The 25,325-nt window shown below is 58.0% G+C and overlaps 1 protein-coding gene across 2 annotated transcripts; it reads left to right on the top strand.

Annotated features, from left to right (window-relative positions):
* Positions 1-686: 686 nt before the first annotated feature.
* On the top strand, positions 687-24,107 carry QSOX2 (quiescin sulfhydryl oxidase 2; the record flags this gene model as incomplete). Of its 2 annotated transcripts, none has more annotated exons than XM_080668669.1 (12): positions 687-1,017; positions 8,876-8,976; positions 10,384-10,432; positions 12,074-12,179; positions 12,327-12,417; positions 13,087-13,232; positions 14,192-14,326; positions 14,490-14,619; positions 15,992-16,114; positions 16,621-16,771; positions 20,487-20,675; positions 20,820-21,004. In XM_080668669.1, 12 exons carry the CDS (start codon positions 690-692, stop codon positions 20,951-20,953), a joined length of 1,683 nt encoding a protein of 560 aa, XP_080524795.1. In that variant the 3' UTR covers positions 20,954-21,004. The 2 variants fall into 2 exon arrangements, with proteins under 2 accessions (XP_080524795.1, XP_080524794.1); XM_080668668.1 differs by lacking the exon at positions 20,820-21,004 and adding an exon at positions 21,794-24,107 and having other exon boundaries at positions 690-1,017.
* Between the last annotated feature and the right edge of the window lie 1,218 nt (positions 24,108-25,325).

The raw sequence follows: 25,325 nt of genomic DNA, 5'->3' as shown, positions 1-25,325 counted from the left end.
TATCCTTTTACTCTTTATCCAGTCCCAGAGTTTACCCCCTTTGCTTTCCCCACCTCCCTAATCTATCACCAGTGGATTTCATGTGACTCACTTACAGCTCCTCCTTTGATTGTATGTATAAAACAGAGTGAAAAACTGCCATTCTCCAGAACATCATCCCAATACACTGAGATTCTGCTGCACCGCAATTGTCAACAGTTTAGCTCAAATAAACTCACAAAAACTCTTTACAGGTTTGAACGTTTTTATGTTAACTCTAAGAACCAGGACGTCACAGTTCTATCCTCCATCAAGGCCCATGCCAGGGGTTTGGGCTCAATCCCCAGTAGGGGGCATTCAGGAGGCAGCCGATCAATTAGTCTCATCATTGATGTTTCTATCTCAATGCCTGAAATCAATAAACATATATTTTAAAAAATAAAAAATATTTAAAAAATAAATATTTTTTAAATATTTTTTTAAAATTCACAAAATTGGGGGTCCTGAATTTTCATGTGCTAAATCTGGCAACTCTCTACCCCTGCGGAGGAGGCCAGGGCTGTTGGGGGCGTGGCCTGAGGGGCGCCTGGGAGGCGGGACCGGCCGCCTGGGGCGGGGCTTATGGAGGGGCCTTGTGTTCGGAGGCGGGTCTTGCTCACGTGACGGCGGTTGCCAGGGTGAAAGGTCAGGCGCGCCGAGGCACTTCAAACATGGCGGCGTCCGGGGCGGCGTCCGGGGCGCGCAGCCCGGGAGCCCCGGCGGGGACGGCGGCCCGAGCCCGGCGCCCGCCTTCGGTGCGGCCCGCGCGGCTGCCCCCGCTGCTCGTACTGCTGGCGGCGGCGGCGGCGAGGCCGGGCACGGGCGGCGCGGCGCTGTACCGCGCGGGCGAGGACGCCGTGTGGGTGCTGGACAGCGGCAGCGTGCGCGCCGCCACGGCCAACAGCTCGGCCGCGTGGCTGGTGCAGTTCTACTCGTCGTGGTGCGGCCACTGCATCGGCTACGCGCCCACCTGGCGGGCTCTGGCCGGGGACGTGCGAGGTGAGGCACGCCTGTACGGCCCGTCGCCGGCCGGCCTGACCCCTGCGGCCGGGGTACTCGCCCCGGGCTCGCGGTGGCCGCCCAAGCCCTTCCCCGCCTGGCAGAGGCACTCGCTTCCGTGGCCACCGCGGGCCTGCGCGCGGGTCCCCCACGGGGCCCCGTAGGACCCTTCCTGCGAGGAAGACAGGACCTTCTCCCCAGCCCTCACCCCGCAGGTGGGGACCGGCGGCCTCCCGTGTCTCCCAGCTCCTAGCGCCTGGTTTGGGGTGCAAGCGCTTCCTCGACCCCCAGGCCTTGGTCCTCGTGTTTCCTGACTCAGACCCCCTCAGGCGCCGCCTCATGGTCGAGGATCCCCGTTCTTGGAGGGTCCGCAGGTCGGCCCCCAGCCGCTTTCCCTTTAAATGCTGCTTCATCCTCCTGGTTTGGGGGGCTGCCTCAAAGTGAGCCCCCAACTTGGGCACCCAAGCACTGTGGTGTAGACGCAGGAAAAGACCTTCCCAGCCTTTCACGGGAAGGTTCCTTGTTCACAGACCCGCAGCCTCGGGTACCTGCCGTCCAGGAACCCGCGGCACCGTCCCCACGTCTGTGGTTGAAGGTTCTGCCCTGTGATCTTGATGCCCCGAGTTCCTCGTCTGCCCGGATGGAGCGTGGTGGTGGCCGGCGGGGTGCAGCCTCCGTCTGGCAGCCGAGCTGGCCCCGCGTTGAGAGCAGTGAAAAGTGCTCCGAGGTGGGGTCGCGCTTACCTGTGGTTATGTTCCAGGGGGCAAGACGGGACCAATCGCTGTGCTTCCTTCCCTCGCTGTTGTGATGTTCTCAGGTCTAAACCGATTCACAAAGAAACTTGAAATAAGCCTCAATAGGGTCTTTGTGCATAATGTGAATGATTGTCTTTCAGGTGCTTTCTCATCTTAACTCAGGGTGCTGGGACCTTTTAATTCTAAAGGGTTTGTTCTCTGATCTAATGTTTTAAGTCCCTCGTGTTCTGCACTGGTCACAGCTGAGGCAGAGAGCTCCTTAACAGGGTTTGTTTGTTTTTTTAAGTCTTTTCTTTGAGAACAAACAAGCATTTCAATAATGTAAGAGTTTTTAAGTTCTCATGTGTTATTTGGTTACAGAAACATATATCAATTAAATGCAGGTAGCTCTGGTAAGACATTTATCACCTATTTTTTGCATGTTTTTATTTTTGTTCAGTTTAGTTTCTAGAATACAAAAATCATAAACTATGATTAAAATATTGCAAACTACTCCTTCGTTGAACCAGCAGGTAAGGAGCCTTGAAAAGTATCCCTGGAACTTGGAGGGTTACTTCTAAAAGGGAAACATCACATCCATACCGGGTGGCGTGATTCACTTCACTATTAGCCAAATAAGGCTATCTTAAAAGGGCTGGACACTGTCCAAGTCCAGGCCGGAAAAACGAGGCCTGAGACGGGAGGCAGACACGGCTACAAGTTAAAGACCGCTGTGACCCACAGGCCGCGGGAGGCAGGGCAGGGCGAGAAGGGAGGGACTGTGGGGACCGAGGCAGAGGGTCCCAAGAGCCAAGCTGCCAGCTCTGACAGAGGGTCCCCCTGGGGACTTGATAGGGATGCACGTTGTCAGCCCAGCCCAGGCCGTGGGTCAGAAGCTCAGCGTGAGGCCCAGCATCTGTCAGCACAAGCCTGGGTCAGAGGGTCACGTTCCCAGGGACATGTGGCAAGGAAGGGCCTGTGGCCAAGGAGACCCGGAACGTGGCGGTGGCTCCCCCTCGTGGATGACACCACCCTCCAGTTCCTCAGCAAAGGAATCGTTAACTCTAACCCTGTGTCCCCGTGTGACCAGCTGCAGGCCCCTTTGCGCCTCATTTCAGCATTGGGGATGTCTTGGGAAGAAGGGTCCCCGCGCTGTGCTCCCCAGCACCCCTCCGTCCAGTCTGTTAACATACAAAGTTCCACGCAGTAAATGTGAAAGGTCTAATTGGCTTTACGAAGTGCCTCGTGGACCGGGAGCACCCCATTTGGGAACTAGAAGGTCTCTCTGAGGGGTATACAGAATGAAGGTTTCATAGGCAGAAGTTAAGAGTGGGTCATTTCAGGCAAGGACACCTTCCCTAGGGGAAGGCAGGGGCCTATCAGGCAGATGACCCCCTGGTGTGGGTCAGGAGGGGCAGACGATGAAAGCTGCACCCTGTGAGGGCTGCACTGCGCTGTTGGGTGTAAGGTTTGGTGCGATGGGCTTCCAGCACAAGTGAGCCGCCTGGGGCCTGTGGTTTTCTCTTTTTTTTAGTCTTTACTGTTGAAAGTAGTACGTGTGTCTGTGGTTTTCTCTTCAGCAAGTCTAAGTGGAGTCACGCAGTTGTCACCACTCTGGTCCCGATCAGTCACTGGATGGGGCTGTCCGGCCAGCCTCCCAGGGCACCCACACCTTGGACTCGAGTGTCCAGCAGCTTTTCCCACCCGCTGCCCTCCTCCTAGTCTCTGCACCGATGTGGCTCCTAGGAAGTGGGTGGTTGTGGTACAGGCTCTGCTCCCTGGTTGAGTGCCCTGGGGTGCAGGTGGGTGCTGAGCTAGATGAGCGTCTGCTCCCGGCTGTCCTCCCACCATCACCTCCTCACTGGCCCCTCATTTGCTTAGAGGAGCACAAGGCCCCAGAGGGGCAGGAGGACTCCTCCCAGCTGGGCAGGGCCTCTGGGCCCAGCTAGGACCTTCGTTTTCCTAGAGTGCATTGAACTTGAGCTCTTCACTGACGTTTTCAAGATTTTGAAAATAAATGTTTTTCCCTCTGAGAAGGTGGCTTGAGCTCTCCCTTCCGGGAGCACGCTCACGCCTTCCTTCCCTCAGACGTGCACCTCCTAAAGTCTAAGGGACCCCATGGGACTTGTAGCCAGGGAGCCGTGGGCAGTGACAGCGCATTCCCGCTGACCCCCTGACCCTGTCCCCAAGGCCCCTTCTGTCTGACTTCCCAGTTTCTTTCCTAAGCACGTCCTTCCTTCACTGCCCCCTGCTTCCATTAATGGGCGGGGGGGAGAAGGTGACTTGACAAACAAAAGGTCTGCTGCTGGGAGTAGCCAGTGTCACTAGGCAGTTGTGTAGATCTGGCTCAGGCTGTCACTTCTAAGGACTCGCTACACAAAGTCCCGCTGTTCCTGAAAACCCTTTAGCCTGGAGCTCTGGTTTAGCCCCGCTTGTCCCTGAAGAGTGAGACACCTGTGCCTGGGGCAGTCCACACCCAGGAGCCTCTGAAATGTCTGTGGAGACTGGGCACCGCGTCCTTGGTATCTGTTCTCTCCATTTCCCGGCAATGGGCCCTGGAATTGTGGAGGAGAGACTGGAGGGGGAGGGACCTGGCGCCGTCACCACTGCACACACCTTGTCTTCCCTGTCCCATCTTGAGACTGAGTCGCCCACTAGTGGTCGCACAGCTGGGTGACAGGCTACACCGCTCCAGAGCCAACTGGCTCACTGCCTGGGTCTGCAGAGGACGAGGATGGGGCGGAGGGCACCCTGAGCCCTGCCCCCCTCTGAGCTCTCCATCACCTGGACTTGGCTTCTGTGTGGCGAGGCTGCAGCCTTCTTGGTGATGAGCTGGGGCACCAGTGTCTGTTCACCGGCAGAAGGAATGGGCCTGGGAGGATGGGGTGCTGGTGGCAGTGGGAATCACCTGCAGGAGTGGTGGGTGGAGAGCCCCGGAGGGCTTTGGGAGCTCCCTGGACATGGATGGTCTCAGAGGCTGCAGGGGAGGCTAGAGGCAGGCAGTGGGGGCCTCTTCCCGTTGTGGGCCCAGGTGCCCCTGTGAGATGCAGCTTCATTACATCTGCACCTGGAGGAAGCCAGGTCGGAAGTGCTGCTGGTCCCGCCTTGGTTCTGAAGACGTGGGATTGTTCTGGAAAGCTCTTCCCATCTCACACGTTGTGATGCTTCAGGCCTAGAGTGCCCGCTGGCTGGGACCCCATACAGCCTGAGTTGAACCTCGCTGGGCCCTCGGCTCGGTGAGGCTCAGAGACATGCCTGCACTCTGCACACACAGCTTCTGCGTAACCGGGGCTGCGCTGCTCCTTGGTGTGGGGCTGAATTCCCACCTGTCCGTGTGTGGCTTGAACTTGGAGTTTATCCGAAAAGACCTTTGCTCAGCCAGGAAGAGCCGTGCACAGGTGGGAGAACTGCCTTCCCGTGGCTGGACCGTGGGGACCTACTGATGCGCGGCCGGAATAGACTTCCATAGACTTTTTCATAGAATTTGACAAGTAATAGTAAAAGGGTTAATCCTGGTAGGTTAAGCCACGTGGTTATTGGGCACGTAAACGTGAAATAAGTTTTAGTCTACTGTATCTGGAGGCGTAATTATTTCACACGCATTTTTTTAAGCTCGTGGTCCTGAGAAAAAGGCTGTGGCCACTGCTGGTGGTGCCCCTGGTGGCAGCCTCGGAGCCTCCGCCGGCACACGTGTCGCTGGGGAAGCTGAAGCCAGACGCTGTGCTTTCGGGTCACAGCGGTGTCTGCGTTGTGTGATGGGACCCAGACAGGCAGGTGGGCAGGAGGAGGGGAGGAGCCCAGTTGAATGGGGGAGATACACTGAAGCAGCACTTTGAAATGGTTTGCATTTTATTTGGGAACAGAGAGTGTCTCTTTTGTGTTCCCTGAATGCTGCCCATCTGCCCGGAGACTTGCAGGGACAGTAACTGAAATCCTCCCTGTCTGCGTTTGGGGGCCTCCCACAGGCGGCCTTCTTTCAAAGACAAAGGCCTGTGCAGATCGCGTGCCCCTCCCCCCGACGGCAGCCGGCTCCAGGGGACGTGTATGTGGAGTGGCGGTTACAGACGGACTTGTGGATTCTCAGGGGTCCTAGAAGCCAGGCAGGCCACAGCCCCCACCGTCCTGTCCCTGCCGGTGAGTCCCAGCGAGATGGATGTCTGCTCTGCGGGCATTCACCACCGCGTCCCACGTGCTCCCTGCACTCGGGTCTTTCCTTTCAGACACCGGGCCCTGAAGCGGGTGTGGGACGGGCTCTGTATGGAGCCCCACGCTGGCGCCTTTACCCAGGATTGCACGTGTCAGGTGTGCGACTGGAGAGCCGAGGAGGCGGAATAAGCACTTGGTTACATCCCTGTGGAAAACGAGGTTTTTATTTTTAAGCCTCCAGCCAAGTGCCTGCATCAGAGGGGGGTCTGCCTCCTGCACGCTGGGAGGCCCAGGAGCTGGAGGCTGGAAACCAGGCTGGTGCCTGTGGTCTGCGTGGCCCCACCTTCCCTGCAAAGGGGCCTCTGCTGCCCCTGGAGCCTGCTGCCCCCACCATGGGAAGGCAGCTGGGTCCCCACTTCTGGGGGCAGGATGGGCGCAGGGTGCAGAGGCAGAGGATCAGGAGTCTCTGGGTTGCATTTTGGGAGGGATGCCTGGGACAGCCGATGGAGATGGCAAGTAGGTGGGGCGCAGGGGGAGAGGGCAGGAGTTCCTACGCGAGGGTCAGCCACCCTCCAAAGCCCTGACTCCCAGGACTTGATGAGGGAGAAGGTCTCTGCGATGATCCTGCCCAGGTCCTCCAGGATCTCGGAGGCCAGAGGTGGGTACAGTGTTCACATTAGGGAACAAGTGTGGGGTGCACGCGTAGGATGTTCTGTGTCCAGAGCGGCGGGGGGTGGGGGGGAGGCGCTGCCTAGGCCTGTGGGGGCCAGTGCTGGAGCCTCCCGTTCTGGACCAAGCTCTTCGGCACCCCAGCTTCTGCATTCGGGGGACGAAGTTGTTGAACACAGGGCTGACAGCCCATCCTACCGGGCACGCGCTGTCAGACTCAGGAGGTTCCTGCAGCGCTGTCACCACCCGGCCAGCCATGGTCAGAGTTAGTCTGGCGGCATTCCCCCCCGCCTTGGGACACTTGCGCACGTGGAGTCTCTGCTCTGGGAATGCTGTGAGGGTAGAAACTGGAGAACGGAGAGAGTGGGCAAATGCACACAGGCCTGGGGCATGGTCCCCCCACGCCCCCTGCGGGAGCAGGCTTCACATTCCTTTAAGTGACACCAAGAAATGCCTGAGAATCACAAGGCAGGGCCAGTCCCACTGTGCAGGTGCAATGCGTGAACACCCGTGAGCACCGAGTGTCCGCCGTCTTTCTGCTCTGGGCCACCAGACATTTCTTGCGACTGTGTTGTGTGTGCAGTGTTGAGCACTCTCCTTTCCTTACACGCTCTCTGGGCAGCGGTGAAAGCGTGTCATGGAAATTCCCAACCAACAGTGAGGCCCTGTGTTGTGAGCCGGGACCTCATGGACGCTTTGTGACACGAGTCGGAGGGCAGGCCTGGGCAGGCGGCATCCGAGAGGAGAGGAGGTGCGGCGGTGCTCAGCGTGGCCATCTCTGCTGTCTGCGTGAGCATTACCTCCTCCTCTGGCCTGTGACCCGAGACCCCGAGGGGTGGCCTGCGGTTCGGGAGGGCCTGGCACTTCTCTCCCACCCAGGCAACGTGGCCTCGAGACAGGAATTGGTTTCTGAGGCTCGAATGTTCCGTCATTAGTTGTGGAAAACACAGCTTAGATGTTCTTGTTACTTGACACGTTGCGTTTATTACTGTTGGTTAATTTTTTATAATTACAGAAGGAAAAGGTGTGCCTGTTTAAGCAGAGGGGGTACGTTGGGTGAAAAGAGCAGTCACTAATTGGTGTTCTGTGCAGGCCTTCATATTGTGTAGGACCTAGGGATGGTCAGTGTTTTCTCTCCTCGGGCGTGTTTTTCATGTAACCTCTGCGGTTTTAGGTCATGTCCGAGCTCAGGGAACTCACCTGCTTTTAACCACATTCCTGTCAGATGGGGCACACAGGGCAGCGTCTGCCTCTCGGTGACAGGCAGAGCACAGAAGTCACAGCGGCGGGAGAAGGCGGTGGGACTCACCTGGCGCCCACTGCGTGCCCTGCGGTTATCTCTGCAGAGGCCGCCCTGGCTCTGGTCCTGCTTCCTCGGGCGTCCACAGGCAGGGAGCCAGGGAGGTTCAGGAAGGGTCATGGGCAGTGCAATCAATCTTAACATCCGAGAGGCAGGGAAAGACCTCGTACAGGGAGCACCTCACGAGTAGCCTTTGGAGGATGCGGGGACCGTACCTTTGAAACCGGCCTCGGCACTGGGAGCATAGTGTCCACTGCACAGAAGCTTCCGCCTGCAAGGGAGGCGGGAGGACTGAGGCGCCCATCTGGCTGCAGCCTTGGGAATTCATGCATGCAGGTGGTCAGTTCGAAGGGAGGCAGCCAGGGTCATTGCGTGCTGGTGGGAGCTCGGACGCCGTCGGAGGTAGGGGGCCAGCTGGCAGGAGGCTGCAAGCAGAGGACCCACATCCTCCCACGAGCAGGACAAGTGGGGACAGGAGACAGCACACGTCCGCAGTCCCAACCAACATCCTTGTTTGGACCCAATTCAAACAACAGTTTAAGCAAAGACAAGACGGTTAGGAGCTGTGCATCGCTGGATGCTTCTACCGGGGGACCGTGTGACGACTCGCCAGGATGACGCGATGGGCACATTGCTGTGGGGTCTGCGTGGTGAGGGTGGGGTGGTCGGGACTGCTGCTAGTGGCAGATGGGGGTGCAGAGCCCTGTCCTTTAGAAGTGCAGCTGCCGGGTACAGTTCTGGAAGTGGGGGGCCTTTGAAGGAACAAGGTTCCAGCAGCTGATCATCATCGGCACTGACAGAGAGGCACACGTGGCTGCATTGTTTTCTCTATTTCATTCAGATGTTGGGAGTTTCCTTAATAAAAACTTCAGCCTGGCCGGGTGGCGCAGTGGTTTGGAGCGTCATTCTGTACAACAAAAGGTGGCCAGGTCAGTCCCAGTCAGGCACGACAGGAGGCAATCAGTCCATGCTTCTCTCTCACACTGAAGGTCTCGCCTCTGCTTTTCAGACTGGGCCACCGCCATCCGCGTCGCTGCCCTGGACTGTGCAGAGAAAAGTAACCACGAGGTGTGCCAGGCCTACGACATCCACTTCTACCCCAGCTTCCGGGTGAGCGCCCTCCTGCCTCATGGCTCTGCTGGACCTTCTGTCTGAGCTGGGTTCACCATAGGCAGCCCCTCCGTCTCCAGCAAGTGGGGCACTTCTGTAGATGTGGTGGGAGTGTCTACTTGCAGAGGGTCCCTTTTTGGTCCCCCCTTTAAGGTTGGGCACATTGCTGTGGGGTCTGCGTGGTGAGGGTGGGGTGGTCGGGACTGCTGCTAGAGTCTGGTCTGGGGCCTCTGCACTTCCCCACCCACATGTGGCCCACGTGAGCTGACCCCTCGTGCACCATGCATGCTCTCATCTCTCTGGGTGCCCCTGAGCATGCCACGTGGGCCCCAGACAGGTGTGTTCCCATCTCCCACTAGGGGCAGAAGGTTAACAACTGGAAGGCAGAGAACCATGTACACGGGGTGCGTGTGCGTGCATGCAGTCACACCTGCACACGAGCGAGAGCGCATCGCAGTGGCAGGCACACTCTGAGGGAGCTTCGTGCCCCCTCCCCTTAGCCCTAAAGCTTGTGCCAGAGCGCATCCTTCCCACCTTTTCACGAGCCTCACACAGGCCGTGCCCGACCCAGCCCTGCGGCCCATCCCCTGGCTCTCGTCCGAGTCTGACCCTCCCAGCGTTCTCCCATTTGGGTTTGTTCGCTGCGTACTTGGTGCAGTGTGCCTGGAAGCTTCGAGTCTCTTACTTGAGAGGACATTGCTCCACTGTCCCTCCATCACTGCCCCCTGGCTGTTGTGCTCCGGTGCTGTGACGACACCTGCACGTGCCCCTGTGTGGGCGAGAGCCTTCTGGCACAGGCCTGGGAGTGTGTCGCTGGGCGGGGCTGCACCAGAACATTCCTGCTGACCAGGGGCCACGAGCCTGTCTGGTTGTGGTCCTCGGGACACCCCACCGTGACCCGTCTGTGCGTGGGCTTGCCCCCTTCCTTTCGGGTCGTGTGTCTGTTGCCCACTCGTTTCCAGAGCCCCTTGTCCTTTGAGAGGCTCAGCTGTGAGTGTGGTGGTACCGCTCCGTCTGTAACTGTCTTCAATGTGTCTTTTCAATAGAAAATGCTTTCTTCTGCTCAGAGATACTTGTTTGTGCCTGTCATCCTCCCGGGAAGCCCTTTGTGACGTTAGAGTGAGACCCTTAGGGTCGGGGAAGGCGTTGTCTGTGGCTCTGCCCTGTTGGGTCAGAGCGTGTAAGTAACAGTGCTGATGGGTGCGAGTCACCTATATACCTGGCAAGAGGCCTCAGATCCACAGACACAGCCTCTTGCTCCTCCTCTGGGGCCTCGGGGCTTTGAGTAGACTTTCTGGGGGGAGGTGACTTTGGGGTACCTGAATGCTCATTGGTTGGCTAAAGATCATACATTGACAAGATACCAGGTAAGGCTGTTTCTCATTTGTCCTGTGTTTTTCCTCTTAGTATTTTAGAGCATTTACAAAGGACTTTACAACTGGCGAAAACTTTAAAGGTGAGGACATAAGCAGTGTGTCTTTACTATAGGTTTGCCTCAGGCACCCATCACGGGCAAATGGTTCAGGAGCCTGTCCCAGCCCCAGCTCACGCTGCCACCAGCCTCCTGCCCACCCCTGTCAGCAATCGGGCAGGCAAAGTCTCCGCAGGAGGTGTTGTTTGTTTGGCTTTTGTTACTCCTCCCCCAGGAGATTTTGAGAGAGAGTGGAAGGGCGGGAGGGAGAGAGAGACAGAGACATGGATGTGAGAGAGCCACATTGATTGGTTGCCTCCTGCACACGCCCCGATCAGGGCCGGGGATCAAACCTGCAACCGAGGTACATGCCTTTGACTAGGAAGTGAGCCTGACCCTTCGATCCATAGGCTGACACTCTGACCACTGACCAACACCAGCCAGGGTTCAGCAGGAAGTTTTATTTTGTGCTCTGCCTTCTTTGGCAAACACAGCGGTGACAAAGTTTTTTGTTTGTTTGTTTTGTATGTATGTGTATATATATACACACGCGCGCGCACACACACACACACTGAGTGGCCAGGTTATTATGATCTCTGAACGCATAATTGGCCACTCCGTATATATCCTATATAATAAAAGGCTAATATGCAAATTGTCCCCTCGACCAGGAGTTTGACCAGCAGGCAGGCCGGCCAACCGCCCATATCCCCTCCCCCTGGCCAGGCTGGCCGGACCCCACCCATGCACGCATTCATGCACCAGGCCTCTAATACATATATACTGAGTTGCCAGATTATTATGCGTTCAGAGATCATCATAATCTGGCCACTCAGTGTGTGTGTGTGTATATGTATGTGTGTGTGTGTGTGTGTGTGTGTATATTTTTTAAATGATTTCAGAGAGGAAGGGAGAGGGAGAGAGAGGTAGAAAGATCAATGATGGAAGAGAATCATTGGTCGGCTGCCTCCTATATGCCCCACACTGGGGATCAAGCCCGCAACCCAGGCATGTGCCCTTTGACCAGAATCGAACCCAGGACCCTTCAGTCCACAGGCCAACGCTCTATCCCAGGGGTGGGCAAACTTTTTGACTCGAGGGCCACAATGGGTTAATAAACTGGACCAGAGGGCCGGAACAAAAGCATGGATGGAGTGTTTGTGTGAACTAATATAAATTCAAAGTAAAGGAGCGGAGGGGAGAGCAAGAGAACCGGATAGAACAGCCGGATCCAGCCCGCGGGCCGTAGTTTGCCCAAGGCTGCTCTATCCACTGAGCCAAACCGGCTAGGACGTGACAAAGTTTTTATTTTTTTTTTTTAAGTAAACTTTGTAATTGAAAAAAATATTGGAGCAGTGCACACCTGGTGAATTTTTATGAATGGGCCCAGCAGGTAGCTGGCATCCAGATCAGGCCCCAGACGGTGACCAGTCAGCCCCCGGTGACTGCGTTCCAATCAGACTTTCCTGCCTGGTGTGAACCAGGTGTGGGCGGAGTCGGCGTGCCCGGCCTGTGTCTGCACACCTGTGTGCGATACATCCCTGTCACCTGACCGTGCAGCCTCCTGTCGCGGGACTCACAGCTGTCCGTACCAAGCTCTTGGTGGCGAGGCACCCCCGCTGGGGACCTGGGGTGGGCGGGGGGGCATGTGGGAAGTCCCCGAGGTGATGGTGGTTGCTTCCCCAGGGCCTGACCGAGAGCTGCAGACGGTGAGACAAGCCATGATTGACTTCCTGCAGAACCACACGGACGCAAACAGGCCTCCCGCCTGCCCGGCTTTGGACCCTATTCGGTGCGTGATTCTGTAAGAGAAAATGGCACGTTGGGCATCGAATTAATTCTGCAAAACTCAGATGCGCACTAAGTGGGATGGGCCCTATACCTGGTGGCCAGCTCACTGTTCCCAAAAGCACTAAAAGCCTTTTTTTCCTCTTAAAAGGCCCCGTGACGTTCTTTCTCTCATTGACAACCATGAGGGCGGCTATGTGGCTATTCTGTTTGAGAGCAACAGCTCATATGTTGGACGTGAGGTACCGTGTCTATCCTGTCGGGTCCTGGTGTGATGGGTTCAGCATGGGGCCTGGGCCTAGATTCCGGGGGTGAGAATCGGCTAGTTTGTGGAGAAGACAGTGGGGGAGCGTCTCTGAGGGCAGGAGAAAGGAGGGCACCGGCCGGCCTTGTCCCCCGTGGGCGTGGGGTTCAGGGGGCGGGGACCGGGGCCTGGTGGTGCTACTGTGCTCCTGCCTCTGGAGTCCAGTCTGGTCGCTGTGTTCTGGGCTCCCGGCTTTTAGCCAGATGGCTGCCGGGTGGAGGCAGCTGCTCCTCAGCTCTGCTCAGAGCCCAGTCCTCTGCCCCTGCCCCCGCCTGGGCCCAAGGCAGAGGCCAGGGCCCCGTTGCTGCCGGGGATGCTGGGGCTGGCCCCAGGGGCGGGGACACTTGGTGGTCAGTTTCGTGGATGACATGCTGGCTGGGACAGGACTGCACAGGGCCACTGGCAGGTCCCCTCGGACCGTCTGTGGTTTCTGCCAGGGTGTCCGTCACGCTCAGTTGCCTTAGATGGGACCTGGGACCTGGTTGTGGAGAAGACGGGTGCAGAGTGCTCCCGGTGATGCTGCTCTGGTTCCATGAGCAGGACTCCCTCTGTGCGTCGCTCCCTGCAGACCCGCCTGGGCCGAGGGTGACCTTCCCTCCTGATGCAGGTGATCCTGGACCTGAGTCCTTACGAGAACATCGCAGTGAAGAGAGCACTGGACAGCGACCCGGCCTTTCTGGAGAAGCTTGGCATCTCTTCCGTTCCTTCCTGTTACCTGGTTTACCCAAATGGGTCCCACGGGCTAATTAACATGTAAGCGTAGTTTGGCTGAAGGACTATTTGATGGTGGCATCCCAGCACCATCCGGGTGGGAGCTCACACCAAGCCAGACGTGGTCTGGTCCACATCTGTGTCTGGGGGGGGGGGGGGGGGGAGCACCCACCTTCCCCAGTGAGCAGTGGGCACGGGTGGGCTCTGGACTCCATCCCCTCAGTCCACTCTCCTTCCTGAGACCCACAGAAACCATGAGAGCACAGTTGGCCTCTGCACTGGGCCCCTGAGATAAACCCGAATTGGAAAAGGTTGTGGGAGGGTTAGGTCACGTCCGAAACCTGGGCTGCCTGCCGGGTCCACACCTCTACGCCCCCACTGAGTGGTTCTCACACCGCCTGCTGGCCTGGGGACCTCGGGCTTTTGTGGAGCTGGGCGTCTGTACCACCTGCAGCCGAGCTCCTTAGGACTGAGCACCAGGCCTGCAGCAGAGGCCGGGCCAGGCTCAGCCACTGCCCTCCCCCAGCTCCCTGAGCACTGCCGTTCACCTCAAAGACCAGGATCGTTTATGTTGGAGTGTCATCTGTACGATGTAACTTAGAGTGCGGTTGATACTGTGCCCTGCGCACTTTGCATGACCTTGAGCTACTAGAAGGTCTCAGTCGGCCTTCACACACCCTGTAGCTCGAGGGGCCCGTATGCAGCAGGCTCGGGAGGACCGAGGCCGAGACCTCCACATGTCATAGAGCTGATGCTGTGGATGCTCAACCGGCTCCACAGCCCATGGCTGTCCCTGAGCAGCTGGGGCTCAGGGTAGTGTGGGTTTGTCTCATGTCCTGGGGAGAGGGGCGTGGGGCCAGCTCCGAGGCCACACCCAGGGCACCTGCAGTGAAGGGTGGGAGAGGAGAGTACAGCTTCCCTCCCTCAGGAAGGGGCCTGGGCAGCTCCAGGCCAGGTTCGGGCTCCAGCTCAGCCCACACCCACCCACCCCTTTCTCGCAGCGCGAAGCCTCTCCGGTCATTTTTTTCCTCTTATTTGAAGTCGTTGCCAGATGTGAGGAAAAAGTCGCTTGCGTTGCCTGGAAAGCCAAGCAAAGAAGAAAATTCTGAAGTCGTGGTGTGGAGAGAGTTTGACAGGCAGGTGCTCCCTTTGGACGGGAGGGGCGGGGGTGAACACAGGGGAGCCCGGGTGGACAGGAAGCTGCGGGCTCAGCTCGCTGGCGGCTCAGGCCTCCCTGGGGGGTGGGCGGCTCACTGGAGAGAAGGCATTCACACCTGGCTCTGTGACATCTAACCTCAGGTCAAAATTGTACACGGCGGATCTGGAGTCGGGGCTGCACTACCTCCTGAGGGTGGAGCTGGCCACCCACAGGACACTGGCTGGAGCCGAGCTGAAAACACTCAAGGACTTTGTTACTATCGTTGCCAAGGTGTGCGGGGTCTGCTCTGGGCTGGGGGCTCGGTCCATGACTCTGAGGAACAAGGCTGACCTGAGCTGGATGTGCGGCCTGCTGACCAGCGGTGCCCAGCCCACTTTCGGCACTGGGGGCGTGGCTCATGCAGATGCCAGGCCTGAGGGGGCACTAAGCAGGGTGCCTGGGGGAGGGGGGGGCATGTGCAGGAGGGCAATCTCCAGGGGCACTTACCCAGGTGGGTGGTGAGTATGGTGGGAATTGTGAGACTGACTTGGTGTGTGGCTGGCGCCAGCAGCCCCATGACATGGGGGATGGGGATAACAGGAGCAGGCGGACAGCACCTCAGGGAGGGTACAGCGCGGCTGCTATCCTCGTCCTCTGGGGTCTGCTGGGGGGGCCGGGACCGGTGCTGTGGGCGCCACCCTCCACCTTTAGTAGGAGGTAGCACGGTGTTCATGGAAGTTTAGTTCCTGTCTTGGCGGACTTGTTTTCTGGCCCAGATGATTCTGGGAGGAGGGAGGCGGGAGGCCCCCCCTCAGGTTCCTGGGGCAGGTCTGAGCCCTGGTTCTCTTGCCCCCACAGTCCTGGCTGGGCCTGGCTGTGGCTCCTCTGCTCTCTGACACCTGGGGTAGCCTAGCCGGGGTCCTAGGGCCCAGCAGAGACATAGGGCCCCAGTCCCAGCACTGCGACACGATACTTGTTTTATCTTAACAAATAAGGAGGATGGACTTAAGAGATGTTTTGCCTCACGTAAGGTCCCTAAATAGATTCACATTCCACACTTTGGATGGTCGGAGTTTGCTCACTGAGTTTTGAAAAAATGGAGGAGGTAGAACTTACGTTTAAAGGAATGACTGGGAGGCGCCTAGTGCATTTCCCACAAATAAAGGAAAGCTGCTTGGACAGGCTTTGATCCTGTTGTGGGTTCAGAATTCTGGAATCTCCGGGATGTCCTCCTGCTCATGGGCCGTCGGCTGCTCAGCAGTCGGCTCCTTGGCCTCCGCTGTCGGCACCGGCTCAGCGAGCGGCGGGCCCAGCTCCGCGGCCAGGGTGGCCGTGCATCCTTAGCCGCCTTCCTCAGCCGACTCGGACTTGAGATTCCTGCTTGTGGTTGGTAGTGGTCCTGGGCGACCTGTAGGGAAAGAGTTTCCGGAGCTGACCGTGCACTGTTGCTGCTGTTCTTCAGCATCGACGTTGTCTCGTAAGACGTAGCTCAGGTGTGAGGGGCCCTCTCGGCAGCGCCGCTCTGCACGTCTCGCGGGCGCTGTGCTCAGGTGCGGGGTCGCCAGGTGAGGGCCACATGCTGACCAGCAGGTCACACTTGTGCCTGGAAACCTGAGGGGCTGCCTGCCTTTCCAGGGGCCTAAGTGTGGTGCTTCCCCCTCAGCTGTTCCCCGGCCGGCCGCCCGTCAGGAAACTGCTGGAGATGCTGCAGGAGTGGCTCGCCAGCCTCCCCCTGGACCGGGTCCCCTACAACGCCGTCCTGGACCTGGTCAACAACAAGATGCGGGTGCGCACCTCCCGGCTCCTGCCCACACATGGCGTCCCCGTGGCCCCTCCTCAGGCCCCTCTGCGGGGGTTTCTGTCCCCGTCCCCATGACGCCTGCACGTCTACTCCTCTGTCTCTGGTGCTGTCCGCTCCCTGCCGAGTCCTCGGGGCACGGACATTGGTGACGGCCGCCCACACAGGCAGGGGTGGTTTTTCAAGGGGTGGCACCTGGGCTGGTTCAGAAAATTTTGAGTAGAGTCTGAATTGTGCATCTAAAACTGATGTGTTTAGTAAGCGTGTGGCTGAGCTGCCCTTCAGGTGGTGCCCGTAGTGAGGGTCGCTGAGAGCCTCATCCTCGCCAGGACTAGCTGTGCCGGGCCGTGGTCTGCACGCGCCTGGCGTGAGCATGTCGGAATGCTCACAGTTTGGATACGTGTCCCCGTGTGTAACTACTCCCAGACAGAGGACACTCACCAGCTATTTCTATTTCTAAGATTTCAGTTATCTGTTATTCTTCCTTTTATCAGATTTCTGGAATATTCCTCACTAATCAGATAAAGTGGGTTGGATGTCAAGGAAGCCGCCCGGAGTTGAGGGGTTACACGTGTTCTCTCTGGAAGTTGTTCCACACTCTGACTGTTCAGGCCGGGACCCACCCAGACGCGTTGGATGACACAGGTAACGTCCCTGCACGGCCATGGTGCTGTCTGTCCCCTGACGCACACGGGATGCGGGCCGGGGCCGTCGGAAGCTCAGCAGCGGGGGGTTGGCTGTATCGTCGGGGGCTCTGGGGTCCCCTGCTAAGCAGGCGGAGGGAGCATCTTCCCAAGTCGCAGACCCCACGTGCCCGATGCCGAGTTCTCCCCTCCCTGGGCCCAGCACATGCAGGGGCCCTGCAGCCGCCCAGTCCCAGGCCGGGGGAGGACCTGCAGTGGGAACCTCTGCTTGTGGTTTAAATGTGTGAGACTCAGTGGGAAAGGGCGTGTTTTGTCTCTCGTTGTGTAACAAGTTGCCCTAAAACCCAGCAGCTTGAAACAGTGCACTCTTGTCTCTCACAGTGTCTGTGGGTCAGGAATCTGATGTGGCCAAGCCAGGTCCTCTGCCAGGGCAGCGTGTCCGCCTGAGGGCCGGGGTCTCACCTGAAGGTCCAACTGGGAGAGGACCCCGTCCTCACGTGGTGGAGGCAGCCGTGTCCCTGCTAGCTGTTCCTCCCCGTGTCCTCCCCACAGCAGCTCCCACAGCACTGGCTCTGTCAGAGTGAGTCCCTCGCTGTACGTGTTCTGGTCGTTAGAAGTCAGCCACGGCCCCACCTGCTCACGGGAGCTGGCGTCCCGGGGCCATCTCAGGGGCTGCCTGCCACAAGAGGAAAAACTACCGAAGTTTGAGTAGGTTTACTAACTTCAGTCCCCAGGAAGTAGCTGACGCAGCGTCGTCACGTCCTGCGTGCTCCGTAGACACTGTGAAATGTGCTGGGTATTTCACCCTTCGGACTTGGTTGTGCGGACACTGCCGGGCCCCAGCAGGCCGCTGGCCCCACGGGACAGCTGCTGTCTCAGTTGTCCTTTCCATTTTTTAAAATATGGTTTTTATTTCAGAGAGGAAGGTGCGGGGGGGAGAGAGCTAGAAACATCAATGAGAGAGAACATCAATCGACTGCCTCCTGCACGCCCCCTACTGGGGAGCGAGCCTGCAACCGGGCATGTGCCCTGACCAGGAAGCGCACCGTGACTCCAGGTTCATAGGTCGATGCTCACCCACGGAGCCACGCCCGCCGGGCTCGGTGTCATTTTCTTAGTTGGAGGTCCACTGATGCTCATGTTACATCTTGACTCACACAGCCCAATGTTCTTCCCAGTGAAAGTGTGAAACTCCTTCGTAGTTACCTTCTGCTGCCTAACACGCTAACCCGGATGTGCTGGCTCTTATGTGGGACCGGTGGGTGCTCGTGGGTCTGGACTCAGAAGGTCCAAGCCCTGCAGCCGGCTGCTCCTCACCACACCCAGGAAGGCGCTCTCAGGGCCTCGGCGGGCACAGGCATCGCTTCCCCACACACCCTGTCGGTCAGATAGGGCTCACCCGCCGGGTGCAGAGGGCAGGCCCACCCTCGGGCATTTGTACAGCCACGCTCTCCTCCAGGCAGCGCTGAGTTCTGGGGTCTCGTGGGGCAGAGGTGGGCTTTGAGACGAGATTCTGTTAAGAACCACGCAGGACTGCTTTCAGGGGAAGTGCGGAGCTCCCGGACAGAAGTGACAGCAGCTGAGCCTCACGTTCCCAGGTCCTGCCCTGGCAGCAGAGCACGCTGAAGGCAGCCTGGTAGCCGCCAGGGCTGTGTCCCCAGGAGACTGTGAAGCGGTGCAGCACTGCTTGGTGTCGGAGGGCGGCACACGGCGGAGCGCACAGATCCCGCGGGGTCTCGCCTGGCGGCGGTGGCCATGCACATTGCAGCTCTGCCGGGAGCACGTCTCGTGCTGCAGAACTGGGTCAGACGGAGACGCCGGATTATGTCTTGGGAGGTTTCTCTCTCCTTATTGGACATTTAAGCCCATCGACTAAAAGCCTGCGTGGCCCCTAATCCCCTCAGGTAGAGCTTTGTGGTTCTTGTGCACTTTAAAGATTAGGGAGGTCGCAGTGAGCAGCGCTTGGCTGGGGAGAGAAAAGGAGGATTACGGTGAAGCGGAGCAGATGTCGGCCCAGGACTACCGGCTGACGGCGAGGGGCCACGGGCAGAGCCCAGCCGAGCGCATGCACATGGCAGTCTCACTGTGGGCACTGCCTCGCTGCCCTGGACACAGCCTGGGAGCAGTCGGCTTAGCTCACACCTCTGAGTGGAATGGCCGCCACGGTTAGTGACTGACGGACATGGAAATAGGCCGCTGGGGCTTCAGGGCTAGTGGGCATGGCCATGAGGCGGAGCCACGACAGCTTCAGCCAGAGACCACGAGGGCCTGCTGTTGGTTCTGATGGATTCAGTCTCAAAAGTGTGTCTTTTGTTTTCCCGTTAGTTTGCTGCGTGTCTTTTAATGCTGACATTTAATGTTTTAACCTCAAGGTCTCCCTTGTGTGCTTAACCCCCCTCCTCGCTGTCTGACGGGCCCGCTGGGCCCAGCCCTGGCTGCCCTGTGGTTTTCTCAGGGCCTGTTAGCGCCACGCTGGCTCTGCCCCCGTCCTGTGGCTGCTTCCCGAAACGTCAGGGTGTGTTTACTCGGGCCCCATGCAGGGCTGTAATGTCAGGGTGGGGGGGGGGGCGGTGGATGCTGGAGTGCTCCCACCAGAGGTGCAGCCTCTCCTAGGAGGGCAGGTCCTGGTGCCTGCCGTTCCCCAGACAGCCCTGGCCACTGCCCATCCGGCCCAGGCTGCCCTTGGGAAGGTCAGTGCGGAGCTACGGCCAGGTGCACTGGGCTTGTGTTGTGCAAGGACTTCGGAGCGACACAAGCGCTTAGTTAGGAGCGCCCGGCACCAGCCTTCGGGCTGCTTGTGAGGTGGGAGGACGTACACAGGGCCCCACCCGACCGAGGCAGAGCCCTACTCTGGGGATGAGGCCGGAACCTGGTCAGAGGTCAGAGGCGCGGCTCGCCCCCTGGAGGTCCTTCCCCTGCTGCTCGTTCTGTGGGCTGCACAGGCACACGCAGCAGAGACCGTGGGGCCAGCAGCCCTGTTGCCGTAGGTCAAGCCTGTCAAACTCAGGCTCCCACGGGCCAACTAAACAAGGTCTACGTGCACGTGGCCACAAAAAAGCAACAGCTTCTATTTTCATAGAAACATACCTTTATTTCGATAGAGACGTGCTGAATACAAAGGCTGAAATAGATGAGTCGTCATTAACAAAATAATAGAACATTTTAATAAAAACTAATATATTTTCTTAAACATTAACTTACCAGACACTGAATAACTGCACAAATTAATAAGTGTAACGCAAATAAACCTATTTTTCTTGTTCTCCGAAAGCGAAATATTTCCTGTTGCGCACAGCAAACAAGTCAGTCCAAGATGAAGGATGTGGCCATCGGCTGCTAAAATATTCGCTGCTAGTATTAGTGGAGAGAAATGGTGCGCCTGCGCGTAAGGCACGTAAGGGAAATGATGCAACACGATTATAGTAATCAGTCATTAGCAAACGTAGTTCGATACTAATAATTATGTATAACAGGATAGTGTAAAAATTAAGTTACGAAATTTTTATTAAAATATTTCCTACATACCATTATATTGGCTGGGCTGCAAAAATGTGCGTTGTGGGCCGCGAGTTTGACATGCTTGCTGTCGGTGTTTGGGAAGGTGCTGCTCCTTCCCGTCCAGTGTCAGGCCCGAGCCCGTTCCTGGTTCCCAACACCACCCCAGCCCTGGGTTCCAGTGGAAACGGTCAGACGCGTTCTGTGCTTGCTCCCTGCAGGTTTCGAAGACGACCCCCAGGCGGTGCTGCAGACCATCCGGAGGTACCTGCTCACCTTCTTCGGCTGTAAGGAGTGTGGGGAGCATTTTGAGGAAATGGCTAAAGAGTCCATGGATTCCGTAAAAACCCCAGACCAAGCAATCCTCTGGCTTTGGAAGAAACATAACCTCGTGAACAGCCGCCTGGCAGGTAAGCAGAAGCCGTGGTGGCCTGCCCATGCCCATCAGCGTGTCCTGTGGGGGCGGCGGAGCACTGCTCGTGGGGATGGCCTGGCCTCGGTGCCGCTACGCCTCCCTGGGCTCACAGCCAGCACCAGCCCTGCTCCAACATCAGTTTCAGGACCTTCCAGGGTGCCTGCTTCCAGATTGTTCTCTCCCTCGAGCCGTGTGGGAGCTGACAGGCAGCGTGCACCCCCTGAGGAGCCCACAAGGCCCAGCAAGATGGAGGGGGGAAGGCTTGGGTCATGATTAATTTTCAGGGAGGAATTTTAGTGTCATTAAAATCTGCTCTCAGACGATAAATCAAACTCCTCAAAATGGCTTTGTTTAAAACCTAAGTAGGGCGCATACATTTTCTCAGAGTTAAGTAATTCAAACTGCTCCTAAATCAGTGGCAGATTAAAATTAGGCTTAAAAATAATTCCGCTCAGAAGTAAATCTTGATAGAGATGAATAGGACCCCCTAAACTGCTGGTTTTATTTAATCCACTGTCTTACCAAACATAGGACAATGCAAGCACTAAAGAAAATTGGTTGCTCTTTGCACAGAGCTGCCTGCTGGCTCTGGTCACGTGGCCCTGGCCCTTCTGTTTGCTGGCTTTGCCCTCCTGTCAGTGCAGGTGAAGGCCCCTCCGTGGAGGCCCTGCTGCAGGTGTCAGGCCTCCCCGTGCCTCCCAGCAAGTCCGAGGTTGCCCTGGCAGCACTGAGCTCCAGGAGCCCGGGCCCCCTCCCCCGTCATTGCCCTGCCGCAGAAATGGTCTTTCTACAGCCCATGGCAGTGTCTCCTAGTCCCGTAGTCTCCGGCCCACCTCTAGCAAAGTAGTGGGACAGACAGGAGCAGGGCAGGGGAGTGGCAGTGTAGTCTGGCCATGGCGACCGCCCGAGGGCGCTTTAGGGACACGGCCACAGCTATGCAGGAAAGGTGAGGCGGAGTGCAGGCGTCATCTAGTCCCCACGGGGAGGTCTCGGGGTGTGGGTGGGCCAAGAGGGTGGGGGAGGCAGGCACCTGACCTTGGCAGGCGTGGCAGCCCTGGGGGGTGGGCAAGTTGAGGGAAGGCTTCCCCACAGCTGCCTCCCTCCCGCTCCCAGGCCACCTGAGTGAGGACCCCAGGTTTCCCAAGGTCGCGTGGCCCACTCCGGACCTCTGCCCCGCCTGCCACGAGGAGCTGAGGGGCCTGGACAGCTGGGACGAAGACCAGGTGCTCCTGTTCCTGAAGCGGCACTACGGCAGCGATAACCTCGTTCACACATACGCTGCGGCCCTGGGTGGCGAGGCCGAGGAGTGGGAGGGAGGCCGAGCCAACCCAGAGAGGCCTGGAGACCATGGGGCCCAGAGCCTGCGCCAGCCCGGGGCACTGCCCCCCACACCTCGCCCCTCAGAGGGGTCACACCTGGGACCGGCCGGGCCCGAGGGCCGCAGGGAGGCAGAGGCAGCCGCGCCCTTCCTGGGGATGGGCTTCTCCAGCCTGGACATGAGCCTCTGCGTCCTGCTCTACGTGGCCTCCTCCATGTTCCTGATGGTGATGTTCTTCTTCTTCCGAGTGCGGTCCCGGCGGTGGAAAGTCCGCCACCGCCACCCGTCTGTGTAGAGCTGAGCGGCCCGCCCGCGCCTGCGGCTTTAACGTTTCTGATCAGGGATGACAGGCGGGTGGCCTGCTCCCCGCCGATGGCAGCTGTGGTCCCAGAGCTGGGGCCTGTGTGCGTTCCCGGCCTGCGCGGTCCGTGGACGCCTCTGACAGATCCATAGCAAAGCGACTTCTAGGTTTTTACTCTTCTAGGTCTGAAAACGGGAGTAGGGGGCGGTCCAGGCCAAAAAGGATGTTTGCACCCACTTTCATCTCCAGTTTACTGGGCTCCACGGCCATTGTAAACGGCCTCCTTTGGGAATTTGGAGAAAAACCCAGCCCTTCCCCACGGAGGGTAAGGGGTGACTGAATACAGCCAGGGTCCCCCGTCCTTCCCCCCTCTCCCCCCTGCCCCCCACCATGGGGCGTGGACTTGGTGAGGGACGGGAGGGTGGTGCTCGTCTTACTCTGCAGGGGCAGTGCCTTGGCCTGTTGGTTGTTAACTCTGGTGATGAGAGAGCTCAGTGCGTGAGGGCCACCCAGGCTGCCTGTCCCCTTGGCAGTCGGGAGACTGAGCCCGAGAGCAGAGCTTCCGCCTGGGCCCCTGCCGTCCAGCACCTACAGCCCTCCTGAGCCACTGCCCAGAGCCAGAATGGGTGGTGCACGGGGTCTCGCTGGCACCTCTAAGGCCAAACTTCATTTGCCTGAAGCTGTGTTACACAGGTCCTGGCACAGGGCCTATCCCCGGGCTTTGGTGGTTAATTATTTACCATTTATGATTTTAACACATTATTTATAAAACCCAAAACATTCAGAGGTAAAGTGAATGCATAAACAAACTCCTGGGGGCATTTCCTTCGAGACCCTTATGCAGGCGCTCAGCAGTGTGCACCCCCATGTCCGTGCCCGTGTGTGTGTGTGTGTGTGTGTGTGTGTGCCTCCCATGTGTATGTGCCCCCGTGTGTGCGTGCTTGTCACGGGGATGGTGGTAAGTAGTTCTTCCCACTGTGCCTGTGGTGTCCTCACGCTCCTTCACTGCAGCTGCTAAGCATGTGTGGACCACTCGCACCAGGTCCTGCCCCAGCCCAGCAGAGCCCGAGGGTGGTGCCTGCAACGCTGCCACCAGCCTGGTGCCCACCTGCGGGCAGGCATGGCCGGGAACAGGGAGCCTGCCCTGGGCTGAGCCTCTGTGCCACCCCTGCCAGAGGTTTCCGGTTGGTGACACATTTCACCCCTAGAAGCCTCTGGTTTAAGCCTGAGGCTCGTGTGCCTGGTGATTGAAGGCACCATATTGTTTCCTTTCAACTTGAAAACAGGCTGGTTTACAGAGTCCACGGGAAATACTGGGCCTCTCTCATTAAACTGCCTTAGGTTCATGTCAAATGTCGTTTTCTCCCCCAAAGTAAGTTTCTGTGAGCAGTGGTCACTGTCCTACATCAACCCATTTGACAGGCAGTGTTGGCTTCTAAGGTTCATAGTAATAGTGCAGTTTGAGGTCACGTCTGTGACATCAGAGGGACAAGGTTCCAGCAGACCGCCAGTATCATGCGGCCACGGGAGGGGTCTCACCTGCAAGTGTGAGCCACCTTGCACACCTCATGTGGTGCCCACTCAGAACTGGATGCTACCTTCAGGTCTGTTTTCTAAAGTTGTGAGTATTGAGACAATGAATGCAATGGTTCAGTAATTTAAATGTATTTATTTTTAATGGGGGAATTTGATTAAAAAGCTAATTGACATGAAAATGTCTGAAATTTCTTACGTGCAAAGAAAGTGAACATTTTGTATTTAAAAACTGTAATGTGCACATTTTGAAATAAAAAAAACCTGATGTTTGGAATATTGTATTCTGAAATGAGCAGCAGCCATGAGGGTGCTGGGAGGGGTGCAGAGCCTCTAGCAGTGGTTCTCAACCTTTCTAATGCCACAGCCCTTTAATACAGTTCCTCATGTGGTGGTGACCCCCAACCATAAAATTATTTTTGTTGCTACTTCATAACTAGTTTTGCTACTGTTATGAATCGTAATGTAAATATCTGTGTTTTCCAATGGTCTTAGGCGACCCTGCTAGCGGTTCTCAACCTGTGGGTCGCGACCTACAGGTTGAGAACCACTGCTGTAGAGTGTATGAACCCCACTCCTTAGCTCCAGAATGTCTAGGAACAGAGGGTTTGGAAGACAGCCCCAGGGTCAGGTGGAAAGGGAAAGATGGGGATAATTAAATTACAGATGGTTCATGAGACGAGATGGCAGCCTTCCTTCCACAGAGCCGGGAGAAGTGGGGGTGACGGGCAGCCGACTGCATGCGCCGGGGAACCCCCCAGGCCCTGCCCGCCACCACACAGCTCTGGGTGTGGCCTTCCTAGGCCACCCTCTGCCACGGAGCCGCATGCCTGACCTCTGCCCTGACACCAGTTTGCTGCCTCGATTTCCCCTGTCCCCTCCTGTGTTTAGTGGGAAGAGGTCTCTAGTCGCCACGTGTGTGGCTGGAGGGAGACCTGCTGGCTGCAGTGTCTGGCTTCGTTTTCCCCCTGGGCTGTGCGGTCCCCCCTCCTGGTTTCCCCAGGCCCCTCCCTCAGGACACGGGCAGCCCCTGGGATGCAGCTGGGGCAGAGCACAGGGCAACCAGTGGGTATGGCAGCCGGGGCCGTGGTGCTGGTGTGGGTGCAGGCTCACCATCAGTGACCCCCGTTCAGGCCCTTGATTCCTGAGCAGTTTCTGTTGGGGACACCCTAGATGCTCCTCCTCCAGGCTGCAGTGGGGGTGGGGCTGTGGCCTGAGATCTGGGGAGGCTGTCGATGCAGAGCAGGCCTATGGGGCCTAAGCAGAGCCAGCAGGCCAGAGACGCCCTCCCAGCCGGGGCCTGGACTGCCTTCCAGGAGGCTGATGCAGGGTTAGGGTTAGGGTTGCCACCAATACCCACTTGCCACCAATGCCCAAGCCTGTGGGCGGGGCAGGGGGGCAAGGAGGCGGGCAGGGAACGGGGTGGGGGTGGGAAGGGTGGCGGGCGAAGGGACAGGCGGCAGGAGGTTGGTGACTCGCACCTCCTTCAGCAC

The sequence above is a fragment of the Plecotus auritus genome (assembly GCF_963455305.1).
Source record: "Plecotus auritus genome assembly, chromosome: 5".
Lineage (NCBI taxonomy): Eukaryota > Metazoa > Chordata > Mammalia > Chiroptera > Vespertilionidae > Plecotus > Plecotus auritus.
This window is presented reverse-complemented; position numbering and strand designations above follow the sequence as displayed.